Source organism: Sesamum indicum, linkage group LG8 (genome assembly GCF_026168435.1).
Source record: "Sesamum indicum cultivar Baizhima isolate 11 linkage group LG8, ASM2616843v1, whole genome shotgun sequence".
Classification (NCBI taxonomy): domain Eukaryota; kingdom Viridiplantae; phylum Streptophyta; class Magnoliopsida; order Lamiales; family Pedaliaceae; genus Sesamum; species Sesamum indicum.
This window is the reverse complement of record NC_142664.1, coordinates 17,719,869-17,741,492: the sequence shown is the minus strand read 5'-3', so window position 1 is coordinate 17,741,492 and position 21,624 is coordinate 17,719,869. Positions and strand designations below refer to the sequence as shown.

The 21,624-nt window shown below is 37.3% G+C and overlaps 4 protein-coding genes across 4 annotated transcripts; 2 read left to right on the top strand and 2 right to left on the bottom strand.

The window, feature by feature from the left end:
• Nucleotides 1–175: 175 nt before the first annotated feature.
• On the top strand, nt 176–8,673 carry LOC105167927 (splicing factor U2af large subunit A). Its single transcript, XM_011087806.3, has 18 exons — nt 176–375; nt 1,549–1,706; nt 1,911–2,030; nt 2,414–2,475; nt 3,078–3,151; nt 3,257–3,310; nt 3,388–3,447; nt 3,703–3,763; nt 3,857–3,969; nt 4,701–4,816; nt 5,609–5,707; nt 5,842–5,917; nt 6,207–6,295; nt 6,949–7,012; nt 7,105–7,203; nt 7,302–7,383; nt 7,669–7,736; nt 8,290–8,673. The coding sequence occupies exons 1-18, from the start codon at nt 292–294 to the stop codon at nt 8,425–8,427; spliced, it is 1,617 nt and encodes a 538-aa protein (XP_011086108.1). The 5' UTR covers nt 176–291; the 3' UTR covers nt 8,428–8,673.
• A 783-nt stretch (nt 8,674–9,456) lies between these two features.
• Nucleotides 9,457–11,044, top strand: LOC105167926 (stem-specific protein TSJT1). The gene is made up of 4 exons (XM_011087805.3): nt 9,457–9,826; nt 10,035–10,275; nt 10,449–10,569; nt 10,650–11,044. Exons 1-4 carry the CDS (start codon nt 9,615–9,617, stop codon nt 10,832–10,834), a joined length of 759 nt encoding a protein of 252 aa, XP_011086107.1. The 5' UTR covers nt 9,457–9,614; the 3' UTR covers nt 10,835–11,044.
• Nucleotides 11,045–11,944: 900 nt separating this feature from the next.
• LOC105167924 (trafficking protein particle complex subunit-like protein) lies at nt 11,945–17,557 on the bottom strand. The gene is made up of 12 exons (XM_011087804.3): nt 17,042–17,557; nt 16,784–16,868; nt 15,745–15,875; nt 15,532–15,634; nt 15,358–15,372; nt 14,749–14,894; nt 14,403–14,598; nt 14,044–14,118; nt 13,433–13,549; nt 13,088–13,132; nt 12,740–12,838; nt 11,945–12,381 (listed from the first exon to the last, which is right to left on the bottom strand). Exons 1-12 carry the CDS (start codon nt 17,347–17,349, stop codon nt 12,361–12,363), a joined length of 1,341 nt encoding a protein of 446 aa, XP_011086106.1. The 5' UTR covers nt 17,350–17,557; the 3' UTR covers nt 11,945–12,360.
• Nucleotides 17,558–18,256: 699 nt separating this feature from the next.
• LOC105167923 (clathrin light chain 1) lies at nt 18,257–21,169 on the bottom strand. The gene is made up of 3 exons (XM_011087803.3): nt 20,677–21,169; nt 19,047–19,200; nt 18,257–18,943 (listed from the first exon to the last, which is right to left on the bottom strand). The coding sequence occupies exons 1-3, from the start codon at nt 21,060–21,062 to the stop codon at nt 18,500–18,502; spliced, it is 984 nt and encodes a 327-aa protein (XP_011086105.1). The 5' UTR covers nt 21,063–21,169; the 3' UTR covers nt 18,257–18,499.
• Nucleotides 21,170–21,624: the final 455 nt, after the last annotated feature.

Below are 21,624 nucleotides of genomic sequence, written 5' to 3'. Positions count from 1 at the left end.
ATTTTTTAATAATTAAAATTAAATATTTTTTTACAAAATTATATCAAGATTAGATAGATTAAAATGTTGGGGAGGTAAGAATTGGGCCTAGGGAGAAAAAATGGGCCTTCTAGCCCAATCATGTAGGCCCAGAATAATAATTCAATATCAATATCAACTGGAGTTGGTGCTGCTTGCATACACTTCGTAAACTGCAATTGCACTTAAATTTAAGCTCGTTTCACTACCGTTACTCGGGTGTAAAATCGGTGACTAGGGTTCGAGTTTATAGCAAGGAATTAGGGCTTCTCGATGCCTCGTTCCAGTGGTGAAGACGATCGCAGGAGATCGTCGCCTTACGATTCGTTGGCAGATCGACGCTCCCGTCATCACAAGGTCTTCTAATTTGTTGACCCCTACAAGATTTTATATATTATCAGCAATTGCTACATATTAATTTCAAGTGAAGTTTGTTAACTGTGATTTTCATTTGATTATGCACCCAACGATTGTATCAAGAGAAAAAGATTTATCTCTTTTACACAGTAGCTCGTGGTTTCTGGCAGATTATATATTCCAAGAGTATAAAATTATACGCCAATATGGATGGCATACATGAATAGTTGCATCACACCTTGAATAATTTTTAACCAACCAAGTGTAAGATGCTTTCTGGTGCAGAATTTAGTTTGAAGAAACCTCACTGTGAATCAGTTTGGACTGCTCTCCATGTATTATTACATGCTGTACTGTCCTGACTCCTGAGTATTTTTTTCAGGGGCTTGGAGTTTGGCATCCGTATTTCTAAATACCCAAAAGGAAAAACAAATATCCGTTCGCCTACTTTGATATGCTGTACCGACTGCAAAATTGCCCCCTGCACTAAAAGCAATTTCTTAGATATTTGTGAAAGAGATGTAATTTCGCATACTAATTCGAATGAAGATTAATGATTATAGTGACTTTGTTAGATAGAAGGAAAAAGGGCAGAATAACACGTGGGGCTTTTGATTTTGAATGAGCTTCTATTGAATGTAAAGCAGAGGGTATAGCTCATGAGCTGGTGTAAGAGGTGGGCATTATAATAAATTTCATAAATTAAGAGGTCCATATTCTCGGTCAGTAAATGGATGATGTTTCCCCCTGCTCTTTTAAGATGCTACACTGAATGTTTAATATATCGAATAGCTAAATGATTATAGTGACTTTGTTAGATAGAAGGAAAAAGGTCAGAATAACACGTGGGGCTTTTGATTTTGAATGAGCTTCTATTGAATGTAAAGCAGAGGGTATAGCTCATGAGCTGGTGTAAGAGGTGGGCATTATAATAAATTTCATAAATTAAGAGGTCCATATTCTCGGTCAGTAAATGGATGATGTTTCCCCCTGCTCTTTTAAGATGCTACACTGAATGTTTAATATATTGAATAGCTAAATGATTTGACATATATGCTATTTTTTGAAAATGAGAGGAATGTGAATGTCATACATCCGGTGCATAAAGCACCGGATGTAACATGAATGTTGTGTGCTGTGCCAAGTGAATGACTCATAATCTTGATCCTGCAGCATAAATCTCATGGTTCAGATGACAACCGATTCAAGAGAAATGAGTGGAATCAGAATGGGGAGAAACATCGATATCAGGATCGGACATCTATGAGACATTATGCAGGAAGGAACCAAAATGATGATTATGGCAGCAGACGGAACCAGGAATTTAGCAGGTTGTCTCACAATTATTTACTTTTCGGAATTTTCTCTTTTTGCTTGTAGCAATATCAGTAAAATGAATAGCCACGTGATTGGGTAATGTGGCCCTTTCTTCATTCTCTTTAACTAGTTGTTGGAGATGATTATCTTCTCAGTGATATGCTTAGCTCAAGGAACTTTAGCATGTTCTTATGCTGTGTGTGATGGCTGATGTACAGGCAATATAAGCATGATGGACATAGAGAAAAACAGTATAAACACAGGTCACCCAGCCGATCAGATGATAAATCTCATGGGGAGGTTACGTCTATGTCAAATTCACCACCTCCTGGGAAGAGGTTCAGTAGCTTCACTTAACAATTTATAAGCTGTATTTATTTTATTGACCATTGTCTGTAGTTGTTTTCTCTTTTATTCTTGAAGTTTTAAGTAGAGCATGTTCCAGTGATGTTACTATTTACTGCCTGGACAAGTTATTGCTGTGATCTCAGTTCTGTTTACTGTTAAGGCCCTGTTATGATATATCTTTTCTGGGTTACCCTAGCTGTGCATCGCCAGTGGTGTTGTTCCACCAAGTTCATGTTGAAACATCATGATTCTGTTATTTATCTTTTCCTGTCGTTATCTATGCAATGCAGTTGCGCTATCGCACAAATTCATGGACGAACCATGATTGTGTGATTTGACTGTGTTAATCATCATGAATATATCTTTTCAACAGCAAGCGGACAAGTGGATTTGATGTGGCCCCACCTATTGGAGCTGCTTTGCCAGATTCTTCAGGTAAGCATGTAATCTTTTCTATTATTTCAAAAGCCCAGGTTGAAACTTCTGTTTGAATTGCTCTCTGGTTTTTTTCTACTATATATGGCATATGAATATTTTGGTTTTACATTTTCTTTGTTCATAGCTTGAGTATTGTACTAAAAGCATCATTATGTTGTTGGCTGTTGTGTGTGGTTTCTTGTTTGTTTTTTGGTCACCATTACGTTAAGAAGGCAATATTGGGCTTCATGTCCTGCCATGCTTCTCATGGATGTGGGGGATGTAGAATATATGCCAACAAGGAATCGATGCTCCAGTAGCAGGATCTTTTCATCTTCAACTGCAACTATTGTTATTTGGTAGACTTGAACTGTAAGCCAGATCTGCAGTGGTGAAAATTATGTCATATTATAGAATCTGAGTGGTATTCAACCCTAGGTAAGAATAGGGTTTCTTTATATCTTCAATCTAATCCCTTAAGCAGTTACTTCTATCTTGTCTGTAATGTTCAAGCTTATAGACATGCTGCTAAATTTCATTTGCGCTGTGGCAGCAGGTTTTTATTTCTGTATTCGACATTGTGGTTTAAATCATGTTTTCCATTATCTTTAATCATGTAGAGCAACTGTCTGGAGTCCCCATGGTTCAAGCAATCTCTGGAGTGCTGCCAAGCATGCTTACTTCCGAGACTCAGGTACATCACACTAGTGGATGTTGTTTATTGATTTTCATTATCTTTTCTCTGATTCATGTGTTTGCTTTTATCATCATTCTTAAGACATGCAGTGTTTGTTGTTAGGTTAACCAGTTGGCTTCCGTTTCATTATTTCCAATTCAAGCTATGACTCAACAGGTAACTTGGTGATACTCAATATTATCCTTTATTATCTTGTCCTCCTAAGTAAAACTTTCGTATGGTTGCTTTCACAGGCTACAAGGCATGCACGCAGAGTGTATGTTGGTGGCCTTCCTCCACTGGCTAATGAGCAGGTCTTTTTCTCTTCCATGCTCCTCATAGTGAAATTATGTTTTGTTGAAATATCTAACTGTATTTACTTCTCTTGCATCATTGGTCAGGGTTAGCCATTAAAGATAAATACATGCAAACATGTTGCTTCTACTGTTTCCCCCTCTATTTTTGTGGCTTGTGATCGTGTTTACCAACCTGTTTGCTGGGTTACTTTGTGCTTTGTATGTTGTTACAGGTGTCCTTAATGAATTTTTTGATTTATTTTGTGATGCCAGACAATCTCCAGGTTCTTCAGCCATGTTATGAATGCAATTGGTGGAAATTCTGCCGGTCCTGGTCCGTGGTTTTATTACGTTTAAAGACAAATGATGTGCATAAGAGCTTTTTTTCCTGTTCCACTAAGCATGACTAAAATGTTCTCATATTCAGGTGATGCTGTAGTGAATGTGTACATCAATCATGAAAAGAAGTTTGCATTTGTGGAGATGAGAACCGTGGAAGAGGCAAGTAACGCAATGGCACTTGACGGAATTGTTTTTGAGGTACACTGAACTTCCCTCTTTTATCCATCTTATCACCCAGCGTACTTTATCTTCCCGCCAATTGCATATTTGATCTGTTAGGTTTCAGATTTCAGATTGTTACATTTTTTGACAAAATAATGACTTCTTCCTCTTCAACAAAAACAGATAACAACTAAGTCATGATCTTTTGAAGCTGAAAGTAGCAGCATGGACCAGAGAATTTTTTCCTCTACTTGCAAGCAAAAATCTCTGGTGCCCTTTTTTAGAAGACTTTGTACTACATCCAAAAGAATAATTGAAACATGGGTTAGATTATTGAATTTTGTCTGAAAGTTGAAGAAAATAATAACAGGGCATAATTATCTCCATTTTGAGATGGTTCAGGATTTATTCCCACTTATTTTCTTTACAAGATTGGTGCTTGGTCGATTTGTTTAGCTATGACAAATCTGTTCCAGAAGCCAGAATAATAATACTTTCAGTTAAATTTGGATATTGCTGAATGTTGAACTACAGGATCTAGATGTATATTCCAAAACACAATTTCACTCAGAGGTTTAAAGGCCTTGCATGCAGTAGTGTTTTGTGAACTGCTGCATTTAACTTCTCCTTTTTCTGTTCTATGATCTATCTTTGCAAATGAAAGTGCACTTATTCAACTAGGGACAGGCATAATGTGAAGACGTCCCTGTGAAAATCTGAGCTCCAAGTATTTCTCATTTCTCATCATTTTTCTTTAATTATACTAGGGTGTCTCTGTGAGGGTTCGAAGGCCTACAGACTATAATCCTTCCCTTGCAGCACCACTTGGGCCCAGCCAACCTAGTCCTTACCTTAACTTAGGCGCTGCTGGACTTACACCCGGGTAAGTGGCCATTCTGACTCTTCTATTTCGTTGTTGACTTAGCAGTCCTTGTGTCCTGGCTGGGTGCTGGTTGTTTATTATATGTTGCAGCTTACTAACTTCACACAGGTTGATTCTAGTCAAACTTGATACAGAGGGATATGAAATGGTGTGAACATAATAAAAAAATAAAATTTATAGAGAGAATATTTGTTTAACTTAAACATCAACCTCTAAGCAGCGGTGTGGGCCCTGCAATAATGCATATCATAGCTGCATTGCACTGTATTTGACTTTAATATACGGAAGATAGCTGGCTATTCCCGGAGAATCATGTATACTAATTCAAGTATTGTTCTCAAAACTATTATGAGATGCAGATCCCAGAATCAATTTTGTTTGGAGTGGTTGCTGTTGTATTCTGGCTTACCTTTCGTTGACAACAATGTTGTTGTCTTTCCCCTGACAATTGAGAGGAGAACTTTTAACTATTGGATGAAGAAGTAAACTCTAGCACCAGAGTATGTTCTGCACAATTGTGCTTTATACTTGTGCTGCTTGTAACCTCTGCTGCAATGAAGCTAGTGATGAATTTCTAATCTTCAGCTGGTTTGATGATGGCTATAAGGGATGAAGGGTCCGAACATCTCGGTTGATTTGGATTGCATATTTTTTAAAATTGCAATTTTAACTGTGTCATGATTTATTGTTATTCTGTTATAATCCCATTCCATCAGTTTTAGCTTGTTATTGCATTGAGTGTTCAATAATGTATTTCAATAGAATTACTTCTAACGTGTGTTTTACTGATAGCATGACTGGTGAAGTTGAGGGAGCTGATCGTATATTTCTTGGTGGAGTGCCCTACTACTTTTCTGAAGCTCAGATAAAAGAACTGTTGGAGAGTTTTGGGTATAATATGCCTAATGCATTTTATCACAATGTTGAATGATCTCAGCTTTTTGGAATTTCACTTTGAAGCTAGTTCTTGTGATAAACATCCTATCTCTGAATCAATATTTGATCTTCAACATAATCAATTGCAGTCCTCTGCGCGGGTTTGACCTTGTGAAAGATAGAGATACAGGAAACTCTAAAGGATATGGTTTCTGCATTTATAAGGTATGCATAGCTGGCGCTGTAACACCTCTTGTGCTTGGTCATCTATATCATTTGTTTTGTAGAAATTGATTTGATCTGACGGTGATTGTTCTTTTGCAACCTATTTCTTTCTCTGAGTTTCTGCATGATCTCATCTGCATCTATTTACTTGCACGTACCATGGTTAGATGTTCATGTTCATAATTTCTATCTAGGAGTCTAACTTCCTAAGTTGTAGACTTTAGAACTGCTTATAAGCTTATATTACAACTATGTAATGTTGAAGGGTTAAATGGTTGGCTTGACTCAGGATCCATCCGTCACGGATATTGCTTGTGCTGCTCTGAATGGCTTAAAAGTGGGAGATAAAACGCTTACTGTCCGGCGTGCCACCATTAGGTGAAACTTCTTTGACTAAATGCCCTCCATTGAGCAGAAATGACAGTCTTTGTATTTCAAGCTGCTTTGTAAAATTTTCTTTGAACTCTTTGGATACTAAAGTCTACGGTGGGTACTCTAGTTGGGGTTTTTGTTGTTGGATAGGAATGTTGACATCTCTTGATGACTTTAACTGTCATTAGCATTAACCTAGCGTTGTCATGAAAAAGTTGAAGGGGTAGCTGGTTCTGTTTTTTATGCCTTTTTTAGCTCTTTTTGTTAGCTAGCAACATTCTTGTCCTGCTTTTGGCTATTGAAGAGTTATTTGCGTTTAGAAGGTTATGGTTGTCTCAAGATATATAAGTGCATACTTATGATTTCAGGAGATCCCCAGCTGATTCTGCAGAATCAATGGCTTGTTTCACAACCTGTAGTAATTGCTAGTAATGGTTGATTATTGCACCCAACCCCAGCCTCACCCCCCAACAATAATAACAACAAAAAATTAAATAAAATAGATTGATCATTTGTGCGTCGTGATTGCACGTAAGACCAGTTTGGCATTGCAAATCATGGAGTGGTATAACAAGATAAATGTTGATTTTATCTCTTTGCTTTTTTGAATTGACATTTAAGTCCAGATGCTCTGACCTGCTGCATTGTCTCTTATACAGTGGACAGTTGAAAACGGAGCAGGAATATATACTAGCTCAGGCACAGCAACATATAGCAATGCAGGTTGAGATTCATGCCTTCTTACTATTTCTTTATTATTCTTTTGAGCTTTTAGCTGATTTTGGAGGTTGGCTAATGGGTTCTTTGTGTTCAAGAAAATGGCTTTGGGAGCTGGAGTGACGAATCTTCCAGGTGGAGGAATTGAGTCTGTAGTAAATGTGGAAATTCCTACCAAAATTTTGTGCTTGACTGAGGTACTTCCAATTTCACCTTTTTTACCCCTCGTGTGATATCTTGGAAAAAGAGCTCCTAGGTGAGCTTGTTTAAATAATTTTGGTTCTGCTTCATCAAGGTTGTTACTGTTGATGAATTGATGGATGATGGAGAATATGAAGAAATACTTGAAGATATGAGGGAAGAATGCCAGAAGTTTGGTGCGTACAATTTAGTGATTTACTATTAGCTCGCCATACATTCTTTCTCTTATTCTCTTTGACTTCTGAAATTTGAGGAAAAGAATAGATTCTTAGAATTGTTTATTGTACCTGTCTGCCTGGAAACTTTTGGTGCAAGACACCTATAAATAATGAGGAAACGTCAACTTGCTGTTTGTAAATCTGTTGCCTTCTTTCTTCTTTCCCTTGTGGTCCTAGATACTCAAATGATGTTATGCTCATGAAAAAATGGAAGCGCTAAGTTTGCTCTTTCTGAATTTGCAGGAGAGTTGATCAGTGTTGTCATACCTCGTCCTAGTCCAAATGCTACCCAGATTGAAGGTATTGGAAAGGTATGGTATTCTTGTTTGCTACCATGAGCGGTGCTTTTTAACATGGTAACTGCTATGTGCTGAACTAGGTTTGCCTAACAAAGTTATAGAATGAGGATACAAGAACTTTCTCTCTATTAAGAGTAATAAATGAAGCACGTACTAATTAATCTGGAGATAAAAATGGGACTTGAAAATTTTTTGAAGTATTCTATCAGATGCGTAGCCATTGTGCTACTCTTTTCCTTCTTTTTCCTTGGGTTGATGCTGTTCTGTTTGGCAAATATATGACCATGCTTTGTCCAACCAGTCTGTAATATAGAACAGAGATCGGACTGGAAAATGGTGGGTTTGAGTTCAGGTCAATTATCAAGTATTGATTTGGTAAATAATGGGCATATTGTTACTTTTTCCTGGAAGTGTGACCAAAATTATCAAAGAATTGCATTCAGGTAGCAAAGAACAAAAACCTGAAACTAGATAGCCAATGGGACTGTGATATTGAATCTCTGGTGAGCTGGAAAATAAATTCTCTCATTTACCTTGGGAAAATTGATAGATGAAACAATTGCAGGTCTTCCTCGAGTACGCTGATGCTGCTGGTTGTACCAAGGCAAAGTCTGCACTTAGTGGCAGGAAATTTGGAGGCAATGCCGTGATGCCATTTTATTATCCAGAAGATAAATATTATGGTGGGAACTATGCTGCCTGATCTGTATATATCTGTCCTCAATTCAATCTTACGTCAAATGTAGATTGCTCGGCAATTGTGCTAAATGTTAATGACAATTGCTCGGCAATTGTGCTAAATGTTAATGACAAGTAGTTTTATGCGTAATCTGAGTCTCTGTATAGATTGTAGAGTAAACCACCTCAAGATCCATCTTGAACACTTCATAAGAGAATGGCCTTTTATGTTTGGTGCTGGTATAAATAGAGATTTCCAAGTGTTGGTTCACTATGTGAATTTACTATCCCAATTATTGTATGGTAAGGAAATTCGTGGGCTGTGGAGCGCAGTAGTAGCCTCAAACCCTGATCTCGGACCTCTCCTCTCCATTCTCCTTTCATATGTTTTATTCGATAATGTAGTAATATAAACAAGTACTTGTCACAAAAAGAAGAAGAGCTGTCTAATAATTGACCGGAAGTGTATCAGCAACGCAATTGACAGTAAACCATCAACCCTATTGATCAACGACTCTTATTGATCCCTGCCAAGTCTCGAACGTAATATAACAAGAAATCTCTCTCTTGGTGTTGTATCGGTATTTCAGGATTTGAAAATCTTAAAAAACAATTCTTTTATAATTTATTTTAATAATTATAAACTTAAAGGAGTTTCTTGGTAGTGAGGTAGAAGCGATGGGATTACATTCATGGACTAACATATGATCTTAACAAAAGGAAATCAGGAAATTTTCAATGAATCGGAGCGACACGGGGAATCTGCTGAGTCGGATTAGAGTAATTGTCACTATGGTTGTGGATAAGGATTGTGACTGTTTCCTATTTCAGCGCAAAAGTATTCCTTCTCAATGCAAGAAAGTCTTTTCTTTTAGTTTAAAACAGCTAAACAATAAAGTACTCGTTCGTAGACTTTAATAAACTTTTGAGATAAGAAGATATGATAAAATACAAGACTTTTGTACACGGTGGATAATAATCTTAGAAAAACCTTCTGGATAACGTTGCCACCTACTTTTGTATCCTACTACTCCCCTATAAATGCTCCACTTCTATCTCAAAATTTCTTATCCGTTGCAACATTTTTCGCTTGATTTTGTAATTACATTCATTTGGTTGCACTCAGTCGCTGCTGTTACTTGTTTGAAGTTTTTTTGTTGTTGGGAAGAGAGAAAAGGAACAAAAAAGGAGAGAAAAACAAGTGTGAGAAAAATGTTGGGTGTATTCAAGAATGGTGTGATGAATCCACCAAAAGAATTGCATAGCCCTGCCTCAGAACAGGCTTCTATGAGCGCCAAGAGTCCAGAGCAGACTTTGGAGGATTTCTTAGCTTCAAATCCCACCAATGGCTTCTCTCTTGGATTTGCAAACAAGGGGTTCTTGGCCTACGCCCCACCTCAACGCTCACTCGAGTCACACCAGAGGTAATCTTGTAAACATCACACACACACACGATTTCCTGAAATCATTAGTGCTTTTTCTTGCATTTTCCTTCTTGATCTGGGTATAACGTGTTTAGTGTAGATCATATACACAAATGAGAAGAAAAATGTCCAAGTTAACCTGTTTAGCTTTCATTGCCATGTACACGTTTTGGGACTGGATATTGATCCAAGATTATGGACTTTGCAGGTTGTTCTGCAGTGTAAATGATGTGTACTGCATTTTCTTGGGGAGTTTGAACAACTTGTACACCCTCAACAAGCAATATGGGCTTTCGAAGGGAAGCAATGAGGCCATGTTTGTGATTGAAGCCTATCGCACCCTCCGGGACAGAAGCCCTATCCCGGCCCATCGCCTTCTTAAAGAGCTCGATGGCAGCTTCGGGTTCGTGATCTATGATCACAAGGCTGGAGCTGTTTTTGCAGCCATTGTAAGTCCAATTCATTATCAAGAAATGCCTAATATCAACAAAGGGGATGTGGTCTGAATTTTAAAACCAATGGTTTTTTCCATGATATGCTCAAACTTAAGGGGGTGGATGCAGTTGTTTTTCAGTCGTTTGCAGTAAATGATGAACCATATTTGCCTGAAAATCATTTGCAGGGTGCAGATAAAGCAGTGAATCTGTTCTGGGGCATAGCAGCTGATGGCTCTGTTATGATATCAGACAATGTAGACCTCATTAAAGCAAGCTGTAGAAAGTCATTTGCTCCATTCCCTGCTGGTATTATGCTAATCTAGTATTAACAGCAAAAGGGGGTCGAACCTAGTTGAACCGAATCTGATTGGAAATATCTTTTGCAGGGTGCATGTACCACAGTGAAGGAGGACTAATGAGCTTTGAGCATCCGAAGAACAAGATGAAAGCCATGCCTAGAGTTGATAGTGAGGGGGCAATGTGTGGAGCTTCTTTTGCAGTGGATGCCTATTCTAAGGTTAACAGCATGCCCCGGGTCGGCAGTGCAGCTAACTGGGCAACCTGGGGTTAGCATACCGCCCTCCGTTAACCTTACAGCCATTGACACAACGAACGATCTTTCTTTTGGTTGCCGATCTGTTTTCATGATTTGGTTCTGAGTTTATTTTATGTTATGTTGTTTATTGACCCGTTTTTTTGTCTTCCTCAGTATGTAAATGTGATCTAAGAGGTGTTTGGGCTTTGTAGTTGAAGAAAACGGTGCTTTTAAGACTTCCCATAATCTGGTTGCGTTATTGCTTAGTCTTTATATTGGAAGTTCCACAGCTGCAGAGTCTATATGTGAACCATAATTAACCTGAAATTACTACAACAATTTATGATTAGTGGTCGAATCGAGTCGAACATATCATTATTCAAGCTTATTTGAATTAATATCGAGCTTGAAAACTTGCGTTTAATTTTGATTTAATTATTGCTCTAATCAAGTTCAAATGATTTTTAATTGGACCAAACATGAGTCGAACTCGATTAGTCTAATATTTTGGACTAATCGAATTGAGTTCGAGTTCATCTTGAAAGCTTATCGAACAAAAACAACCGCTCAAGTTTTGAAATCAAATTCAAACTAGCTTTTATCACTCGATTTCAATTGAATAGTTTAATTTAGTTTTCACCCTTAGATTTGAGAGAAGAGCCAAATTTGCTGATGCTATTTTGATCATTGAGCACCAGTTATCATTAGAATAAATTGCAACAACCTCCATAGGATTTAGCACAATTACGAATACCCTTTCATTGCTTCGAAAATTATCAAAAACCTTTTATTTTATCATTCATCTAATAATTAGTCAATTTCGTTAATTTTCATTAGATTTTTATCCATTTTTGTGGTGAACTAATCAAAATACCTTATGGTAAACTAAGATTAAGAACAACTTCATATTTCTATTCAAAAATTATATAGTTTCATCAAATATGAGAAATTATTTATAATTTTTCAAATGAAAGTATTCATATTGTAACTTAGGGAGACTCGTTGTTTCATGGCGACTTAAAATTCGATGATTGGAAAATTATGATGGTATATATTTAGTTGAATGGAAGATGGTCATAGGATGAGTGGTGAATACCCGCGTGCATGTAACAGGGGTCTTTGATATGAAACAAAAACTTAACAATATTGAAAAACAGAAAGAAAAATATCATTTATATTGGGTGCAATAATCTTCTCGACTATTCATCAAGGCCTCCATAAAATTACAATTTTAACATCTGGCACAGAAGATTTAATGCCTGTTTTCATCTATTCCAGCGTATAACTGTTACTGTTTCCATTTCGCATACAAGGCAAGCAAAAAATCCCAAAATACACAAAAAAAAGAAAAAAAAAATGTCATTGCTAAAGCTAGGAAAGAAGGCCAGATGCAGAGGAAGGCGCCTGTACCATCCTTGAACTGTTTTGAATCAGGGCTGAGGGTTGTCGGAAATCGTTGCTGCATTTTGCTCCTTTTGATATGCAATAAGCTCTCTTTAACCAGACCCAAAATATGGTACGGCGATCAGCTTCTTCAAAGCAACAACGTTCCAGCCAATCAATCACTGTGAGTCCACATATATCTGCAGATTGCCCAAGAGTAAGAGTCCACCATTACGTAATAAAAGGACAAAGAAAAACGAAAAACACCACAGTATTTGAATGGAAGTTTGGTGGTAAAGCAAATTCTGGATATATTACATAAATATACTAACGTCATTCTGAAGTTCCTTTTAACAACAAATGCACTCGCACTTGTACTAGTTCAAATGAAAATACCTGTTAATTCATCATTATTATGACTCACCTCATCAGTTTCAACATGTCTAGAATATTCAATTAACATGGCGAGGAAATGATCCAACTGGGAAGGCATGTCTGTTAAGTCCAGGTAAATATCATTAAACATTTTCTTTGGCAAGTAGATCAAAACCAACTAACCTCTAGCTCTAAAAGCGAGTTGTAAGTTTTCTTCTCTACTGTGTCAAAGACTGTAATGCCACTGATCTTCTGAATACCATGCTTAGTAGCAATCAAGTTCTGCGTGTGAAAAATGCACAAAGATCAGAGAGAGAAAATTGAAAAGCAACCAAATACCAGGTAGCGCTAAAGAAATCATTCATATGCCACTTAAATCACAAGTCTGAGGGTTGGAATAAACTTAGAATGATCAATTAATATATGTAGACAGAATACGAAACAGCTGACAGTTAATTGACATCAGTTTCAAATAAACAAATTCTTAATACAAGTCTATATACAGTTATTAAAGATGGTCAATTAAATTACCAGCTGAAACTTCAAGGAGCTAAATGCTTGTGCCTCTCCAAGAGTCTGTATGAGAGGATGGCAAATCAGTAAAATATAACATTTTCATATGTTTAAAAATTTTAAGATATAAGCACAGGATATTCAAAGTCTCAATGTTCCACATAGATGCAGCTCAAAATCTGGAAGACATCTGTGTAACCATGCCAATGATTAATAATCATGTCAAAACTATGACTTACTATTTGAATGTATATACCATTGTCATTTATAGAATTGATTGTATCCTCAGCAGTAAGGAGCTTAATACAAACTTCTAGTAACATAGAACTAGGGAAGAGGTGACAGAAATTTTAGAAGGCTCACCATGGTTTGAAGACCATTGACCATTACAGCCTTCTCATTAAGCAAATCACTTTCCGATAACCATACTTCAAAGGGCCCTAAGACTCGCTCAGTCAAATTTATGAGTTGAAAGCTTACCTGTAGAATGGTTAGAAAATGTCAATATTTAGTGCTCATAAGTTATGAGTACAACAATGACAAATACATATTCCGTGATTTTGGTTCCGTGATATAAGTTATGGTCATTTAAACCTGAATTCATCTGCTTGATATCACAGGCATGCTTCCATAACCAATAAAGCATTAGACAGGCTACTCCAATGTGTATGCCAGTTTGGGGAGATTGCCTTGAGGACTACGTAATAGGATAACAGAAAAGTGGAAAATCCACTAAAATTGATGGAAAATAAAAGGAGAACTTCAAGCTTCAGCATCTTTGTAAGTAAAAGTTAATCATGCTATTAGTAAATGAAGCAACTTTCGACATAATTAAGTCACATCTAAGAATGATGCTGTGGTGAGAAAATTTGGATAACAAACTGGAATTTTTCCTTTAGAGAATGATTGGACCATTGATCAATAAAGGAAATTGAAATCATCCAATACAGTTTCTTAGTGAGTTTGCAATTTACCAAGAAAGGTTTGTCCAAGATAATGGAAGGTGGTATCTCCACAGCATCCAACTCAATCTCCTTACGAGTAATGGGCTGCAAGGGAATGCATATTAATAAGAATCTAATGAGGTAACATAAATATCTGGTTAATCATGTTGGCTATTGAATAGAATAGAATCATCAATTCAATAACAAAAAGAAAAAGATAACTAAGATAATAATATCCTAACTAAACAACAATTATACAAAATTTCTGTCATGCAGACTTTTCCCTATGGGCCAGTTCTTCAGATGTCAGCAGCGAGATCAATTAATGCTAACCACATTGTGGAGTACAATTTGTGCAGTAGGGAAAGAAGGTAAATAATTCAACTTACATTACCAACAATATGCTGTGTCTGCAAGCGACCAGGTTCACCCAAATTTGTACGCCATGTTATCTGAAGTTTACCCAGAATATTACTTCCCTCAACTTTTACTTGTCCACTGTGAGGTGATGAAAATTTTAACTCATAGAGATAATTGTAAATTCCCCCTCCAGATCTAATAAGAACAGGTTCCTTGAAAGTTTCTCTGTCAAAACAAAACAGAAGCTAAAGGGTATCTAAAGAAGAACAATGCAACACCAAGTTAAATACAAGATAAGTTAAAACTAAAAATTCCATAAAATAAAAAAAGTTTGACTTTTCACTAACTGTTGATAAGAAAATATTGCTAAACTACCCCATCAGTAGATTGTGCTCCAAAGAATGATCAGCAGTTTTCAGTGTTGTTACAATCCAATGCTTTGCTGGCTCAAACTCGACTTGGTCCATGTAAAGGTTAGATTTTGTATGATTTTCTATACAAGCCTCCAGAAAAGTTGTTTCCTGAGAGAAGAGTAATTTGACTATCACGAAGAGAAAAACTCTGTCTAACAAGCAAAGCACATTCATGGAACCAACATGGGTGAAACAACTTCTACCACAACCTCATACACCAATGCACTTGCACCATCCTAATAAGATGATAAAACAACTGACAAAATTGAGTGATGTTTCATGGAGAGTGTTAGGCAACTGCAAGTAATGTGAATTGCACTAGTGTATTTGAGTATAAATTGTGTATATCCCCAACGCTGCCCTCTCCAATGACCCATCAGCAAGAAGGAAAGAAACCATGAAGAGTAATGTATTACAGACTTCTAACCATCTTAAAGTGTAACAAAAATAAGTGCAGAATCTGCATCCAGGCTAATGGTTCTATACCAATAATTCACCACATACAGATAATTAATTGCTCTGCAACATCATGAACTTACACACCAAAAGCTTTAACAACTCCTCAACATACCTTAACATTGCGAACCTGCATAAAAGGAATGCAACAGTTACATTCTCAAAATGTTAAAGATTTGGTGATGGAGGTTCTCAAGATAAAGCAAGCAGATAGCAAGTTCAGAGAGAGCATTCTGCCTGTAAAAATTTAAGAAAAAAAAATTCTTGTGTAATTCAGCATTATGAGTACCTTAGTCCGGACAGAGAGGGGGTTAGAAACTATAAACTTGAAAAACTGCGGGAGATACTTCCTCTCACTGTCACCATCACTGTAAAGTGCTGTACATACCAACCTATTGATGAAAGAAAGCGACCATCCAAGATAAGTTAGATACTCTCTACAACAGCAATAAAAGTTTATTCAACCAATCAATTTTGAGGCACTTTTTCCGCTTTAGCTTACGTGTGGGCACCAAGTTCTTTCACGTCATGCTCCACAATGAAATCATAACGTCCACCAGCACGTATTGATTCAACAGGTGTTTTTGATGTATCCAAAAGCACTATTCTCTGTCTTTCTGTTTGAATTTCAGCCTATTGACAATCAAACGTGAAGTTTAAGTTGTGGGTTCTGAAGATTGAGTGGCAACTAGCAGGTACGAGAAACTGGATACAGAGTCTCCTAGGTTATGAAAGCATCTGCTAGAACAAGCATGCTGATGTATATAAAATTTCTCCCAAAAATCCATCATAGATTTGCATATTTCATCTAATATATCTGCAGTAAGTTTTTGTTTCTGTGCTTTCTTCTGGCACAATGTTTAGGTTTTTTATATGAATTCTTTCATTCTTTCTCGTGTGCAAATATATAGAACCTTCTTTGCATTGCAAGAATCTAAACAAATGTACAAGGGCCATGAATCAAATTCAAAACTAGGGAGAAGAGACTTTCTGAATGCAATATATTTCTTCTTTTCTTTTCCCCTACAACTTAGTGCATCCATAATAAAGAGAAAATGACTAAAATCAAATGGCAAAAGAGGGGGCACACCCTTCCGTGGAAGCTATATCAACTGACACATGGACGCCACAACGAAGGTCAAAAACTCAATGCTGGAAGAGAAAACAATATGCCAGTCATAGAAATTGATGCTCAGACTTTGTCAAATAGACTGTGAAATTGCAAAGGTAAGTGACTAGAAAAGCCACAAACTGTATTTTTGGCTTATTATTTAACCGAAACGACAACTAATTCAATATGAAGCATTCTTCAAATGTGGCCACTCCAGGTAAAATTATTGTACCAGAGTTAAATTATACAAGTTCATTACTACTTTTAAAGAATAAAATAGCTATTATTCAACTCCTTGAGATTCAAGCGCCACGACGCCGGCTCATGCGCCAAAAACCATCATAGATCAATAAGCACTTTCAGAAGCCATTTTCAATCTACCATCCAACTAATTTTTCACCACTATACCACCACAGAAATGTGAAGTTACCTTAATGATAACATCCCGGACTTCAAAATTGGAGCTGTTGTTTATACTTATGTAGCTGCAAAAGGTCTCTCCCAAATATATCGCCCTAATCAAGAAAAGGAAATGATCACAGACAGCATAACTCATCCTTCAATTAATTAACAGCCTCTTGACAGGAGTAACAATTGAATGTGCTCACAAGAAGGTTCAACCTCAAGCAGCATATTGTCCAATACATTCTTAAATACAAAACGTTTATGTATATGTCTGCGTGTATACCCAAAGGCTTGGGGAAGGACGAGAAGGCCCGGGAAGCCGAGAGAGTCAGTTGGATGGTGGAGGAGGAATCTGCTGCGGTAGCTAAGATCGGAGGGATCTGAGACAGAGGTATTCGACTGGCTACTGAGAAGGCGAGGGAGGTGAGAAGCGGCAATTGGATCGTCGAAGAGGTCCTCGCCAAAGAGGATATCGCAGGGATCGAATTTGAGAGGGGCAGTGTCCACATGGAGCGTCGGACGGCACAAACGCATCACCCTGAACGCAAGCGAGTGCACCGCCTGCTGCGCTCCGCCACCGCCGCCGCTCATCCTTTCCGTTTGTTGAGTTGCCGGAGTTGCTGATTTGGTTGTCTCAGAAGTGACGTCGATTCAGTTTCTCGGTCTGAAGAAAGGTCAGACGATATGATTGACTAGAAAGCGCTGGCATCCGAAAAGCGATTTTCACTTCTTTTCCCCATCCTTTTACTGCCAAAATGAGTAGAAGGAATTAAACAGTGGAACATATAAAATTTGAGCTGTTTGATAGAGGTAGACTTGCCCTAATTGACTCCTACATCTGGAGTTGAATGATTTTAATTTTCAGATTAGCTCTTCATACATATTTAATATAAAAATTAAGTTTTTTTTATTAGTTTGATTAGCTCTTCATACATATTTAATATAAAAATTAAGTTTTTTTTATTAGTTTGTGACACTGCATATTAATTCTTTTTATTATGTCGTAATATTTTAAAGTACTTATTAATTTATTTTGTAAAATGTGATGAATTGCTTTATACATTTTAAGTTTATTTATAATATATTTTAAATGATAAAAAATTATTTATAATTCAACCCACCTCAGTTTGAGAGGTGGATTGAATTATTCAAGTCAAATAGTAACTAATATCCGGGCCATCCAATAAGTCCACACCCCCATTCCATGAATTAAACATGAAGTTAGGTCGTATTAAACTATTTTAATAGTTCTATCACTCCAAGTAAACATCATCTAAAAAAATTGGGCAAGTATTGCGCATTGAAGCTCTATTATTTGGCATGTAGCATGTACTTGAACATTCCAAATTTTTTATTGCAACTGAATTCACTTGGTGAATCCGTGGCGACTGGAGTGTAAATAGTTCTACCTGTGATGCCTGACAAAACTAGGTTTGAAAGGCACGTTCAAGTCCACAATATATGAGTGTAAATACGCATCAACCAGCTACTCCAATCATGAAAAGAACAACCCAAAAAGAAGATCACGATAACAAGATGCGTTCAAGCAATTATACTACACAACACATGAATCTCGACCGGAAGCTCAAAACATGGGTGCTAGATCCAGCCACAGTTTCTATCTCTGTTCATCTTTGACAATACAAAATGGGGCGCATGAAGGAATAAAAAATTATGAAGATAAAAGAGGCAGTTCTGGGAACAGGAATCCAGAGAGTATGGAAACAAGGTTTAGAATCATTTAACTAGCCGGCTGGTCATTGGCAGGAAGAGTAGGTTCTTCTGATTCCTGTGTACCACCATTGGGAACAGAATCTTTGGCAGGTACTGCTGGTGCCTCTTTTGTCCCGGGTCCAGTTGCATTAGGCGCTGCATCCTTTGCATTCTTTATGTTCTTCCCGTCCTTGCCATCTTTCCCCTCCTTGGCAGGAGCAGGTGGGGGTGGTAACATGTGAGGTGGGGGATTGTGCTTCAGCTTCACAAGTATTCCACGCATCCTTGAAAGATCAGTTGGTTTGCCAGGTTTAGGACCTTGGACAACAGTTATAGATGGCTTCTTTTCTTGATCCTTCTTCTTTCCCCTCTTCTCAATGTTGGGCACCTCATTTGGAATGAGCTCTGCTATGGCTTTCCAGTACTGCTTATCAGCCTCTTTGTGGAATTTTTCTTGACTGGCCAAGTATAACTGTCAATATGAGGGAGAAATCAGAAATGCATCAATAATGTTTGTTTATAGTATTTCCTTTTAATTGAGGTAATAAAACAAATTTCAAACAAGGTAACTCAACCTTCTCTTTCTCTCTGTTGTTGGTCTTGTTAGTCTCTACATTAAGCTTCCTTTTCTCGTAAAAAGCTTGCTTAAATTGTTCAGCCTCTTCTATAATCTGGTTTCGCATTTCTTTTTCCCTCTTCTCCTTCTCCTCCAGCCGAAGGGCATTTAGCCTGCATCCAGAAGCATAATGAAGAGAGAGTTTTATATCTTCATATCCAAGTTTTCAGTCATTCAACGTACATAGAGAACAGAAAAAGACCTGCTGCAATTCTGATCAACACCTAAAACTCATACGGATTAACCTCTCATAATATGATCATGACCAAGAGAAAAGTGGATAAAAATGTGATATTCAAACATAATTCTTTTTCCTTTCATATTTCCAACCCCATCTAAGCCCCACATATTTTTCATTTTTAGAGAGAGAAATCATACAATCCCAGTACAATATATAAATTTCCATACTAAGACCAATATTAAAACAAAAAATACCACCTAAAAATGAAACTGGAAAGTGAAACCAAACATGAGTATCCATGTGGTGAAATAGAAGAATGATATGAAAGCAATTGAAACATGTTGCTACATACTATACTGGCTCTCTCTCAAAGTCGAACGAAAATATCTATCAGAAACAAAATTTTAGCGACCAACCAAACAGCATTGATGCATGGAACAATGCACCTTCACAAAATCATTTGTTCTTCTCCAGACCCAGATCATTATATCAATGTCCAGTTTGCAGTTTCTGCAATTCCGCCTAAACCCAACAAAATCTTATCCCGTATTTATGTGGAATCAACCAAATTGATCCTATGTTACTACTCTATAGTCTATTCCATCAAAGTACAAGTCCAATCATCTACAATCCAGCATTCTCTAACTAGGGTATCCAACAGCTTTGAATTGGACATGACCAAACCACCTCAAATAACTGTCACACGATCCATATTTTATAGGTGTCACCTCAACGAACTTGGACATATGCTCATTTCTTACTATACTTCTTAATTTTACTACAACCAGCCCTTCTATTGAAACACATGCTAGCATAATCAATATTTTTTTCTTCTTACATTCAAGCCAGTCTCCGTGACCAAATTTTGACATTACAACCAATAATAAAGTTGTGATAGAGCTGACAAGTAAAGAATATTGCATATAACTTGTGGATTTTTCATATTTTTTCAGAAAATTAAATTTGTGGTCATTCATATCACGAGATCAAGCTAGATCCTAGAGTAAATAGAGTATATCTTAATTATTCAAGTCAAACACCGTCCATCAACCCATAAATAAAGAATATACACATAATAGTTAGATGTTCTCAATCGATCCTCCTCTTTCTAACATTCATAGGCCAAACAATGTTTCCAATTGTGCCTCCTCTCAAATCATCCAATCAATAATCCCTCCTCAACAAAAATAAGATGCATAACACATCAGAGTTGCATGTTTGTTCATCATTCTAAAAGATCAGAATCAAATCCAGCAAGAGATCTCCAGAACATTAAAATTAAAGCTCATACACAAGCATCAGTTAAGCCCTAAGGAAATACTGAGAGGCAGATCCGACTTTACATCCAAAAACCAAGAAAAAAGACTCAACAATAAAAAATAAACCAATAGTAGCAAAAATATCTCACCTCCGCCATTCGCGCAGCGCGAATCCTTCTTCTTGCATCTCACTGGGAGGCGGAAGGATCGGTCCATCCGAGCTAAATATTCCCTCGGAATCATCCCCAATGTCATAAGGCGATTTTCCATTTCCATTCGAGATCGGAATCGAACCGGAGGATCCAAAAGGAGCTTCAGTATTCCCCCCGAATCCGAACGGATCGGAGCTGTTCACTTGATCCACCTGCACCTCCTCGACCTCCACGTACTCCTGGCTGAAACCAGCGCCGGAGTACGGCGGAGTGTCGGTGGAAGAGAAGGCAGTATACGAATCGTCGAAGGCAGCGTATCCGCCGTCGTCAAATGGACGCGCCGACACATCTCCGTCCATGCTGTACGCGTCGAAAGATGCCATCTCTTCTCTCTCTCTCCACCACTCTACAACTCTCTGATTCTCTCTCTCTCTCTCTCTCTCAGTTGGATTCCCTTTCCTCCTCTTTCCAGCTTCAATATGGAAAGTGTGCGTCCGCGTCGTATTTATTAATTATACGCTGTGAGTGCGTAGTTGAATTGACGTGTCTTTTATTACCCTCCAAAGAATACCAATTTTCTACCTTTTCCAATTTTCCTTCTTCACTGTTAATGAACAGTTACTGTGATTAATGAAAGTAAAAGTGATTAATGCAAAAGTAATATTACTTTAATTTGTTGATGTAGCGATTACTGTTACTTTACTTTTTCTCCTTGTTTGTTGAAGTAAGAGTGTGAGATTGAGAGGGCGGTTGTTTAATTTGCTTGCTATTGAAGTAATCAAGAAATTACTACTAGTATGAGAAACAAGATTATCAGTTGATTAAGGTTTGGCAACTCTTATTTTCATTACAAAAGTCTTTGTCCAACCCTATTTATTAGGGGGAGAAAGCAATGGGATTAGAAAATCTAAGATTGAAGCTTGTACCAAAATCTAGGAATCATGG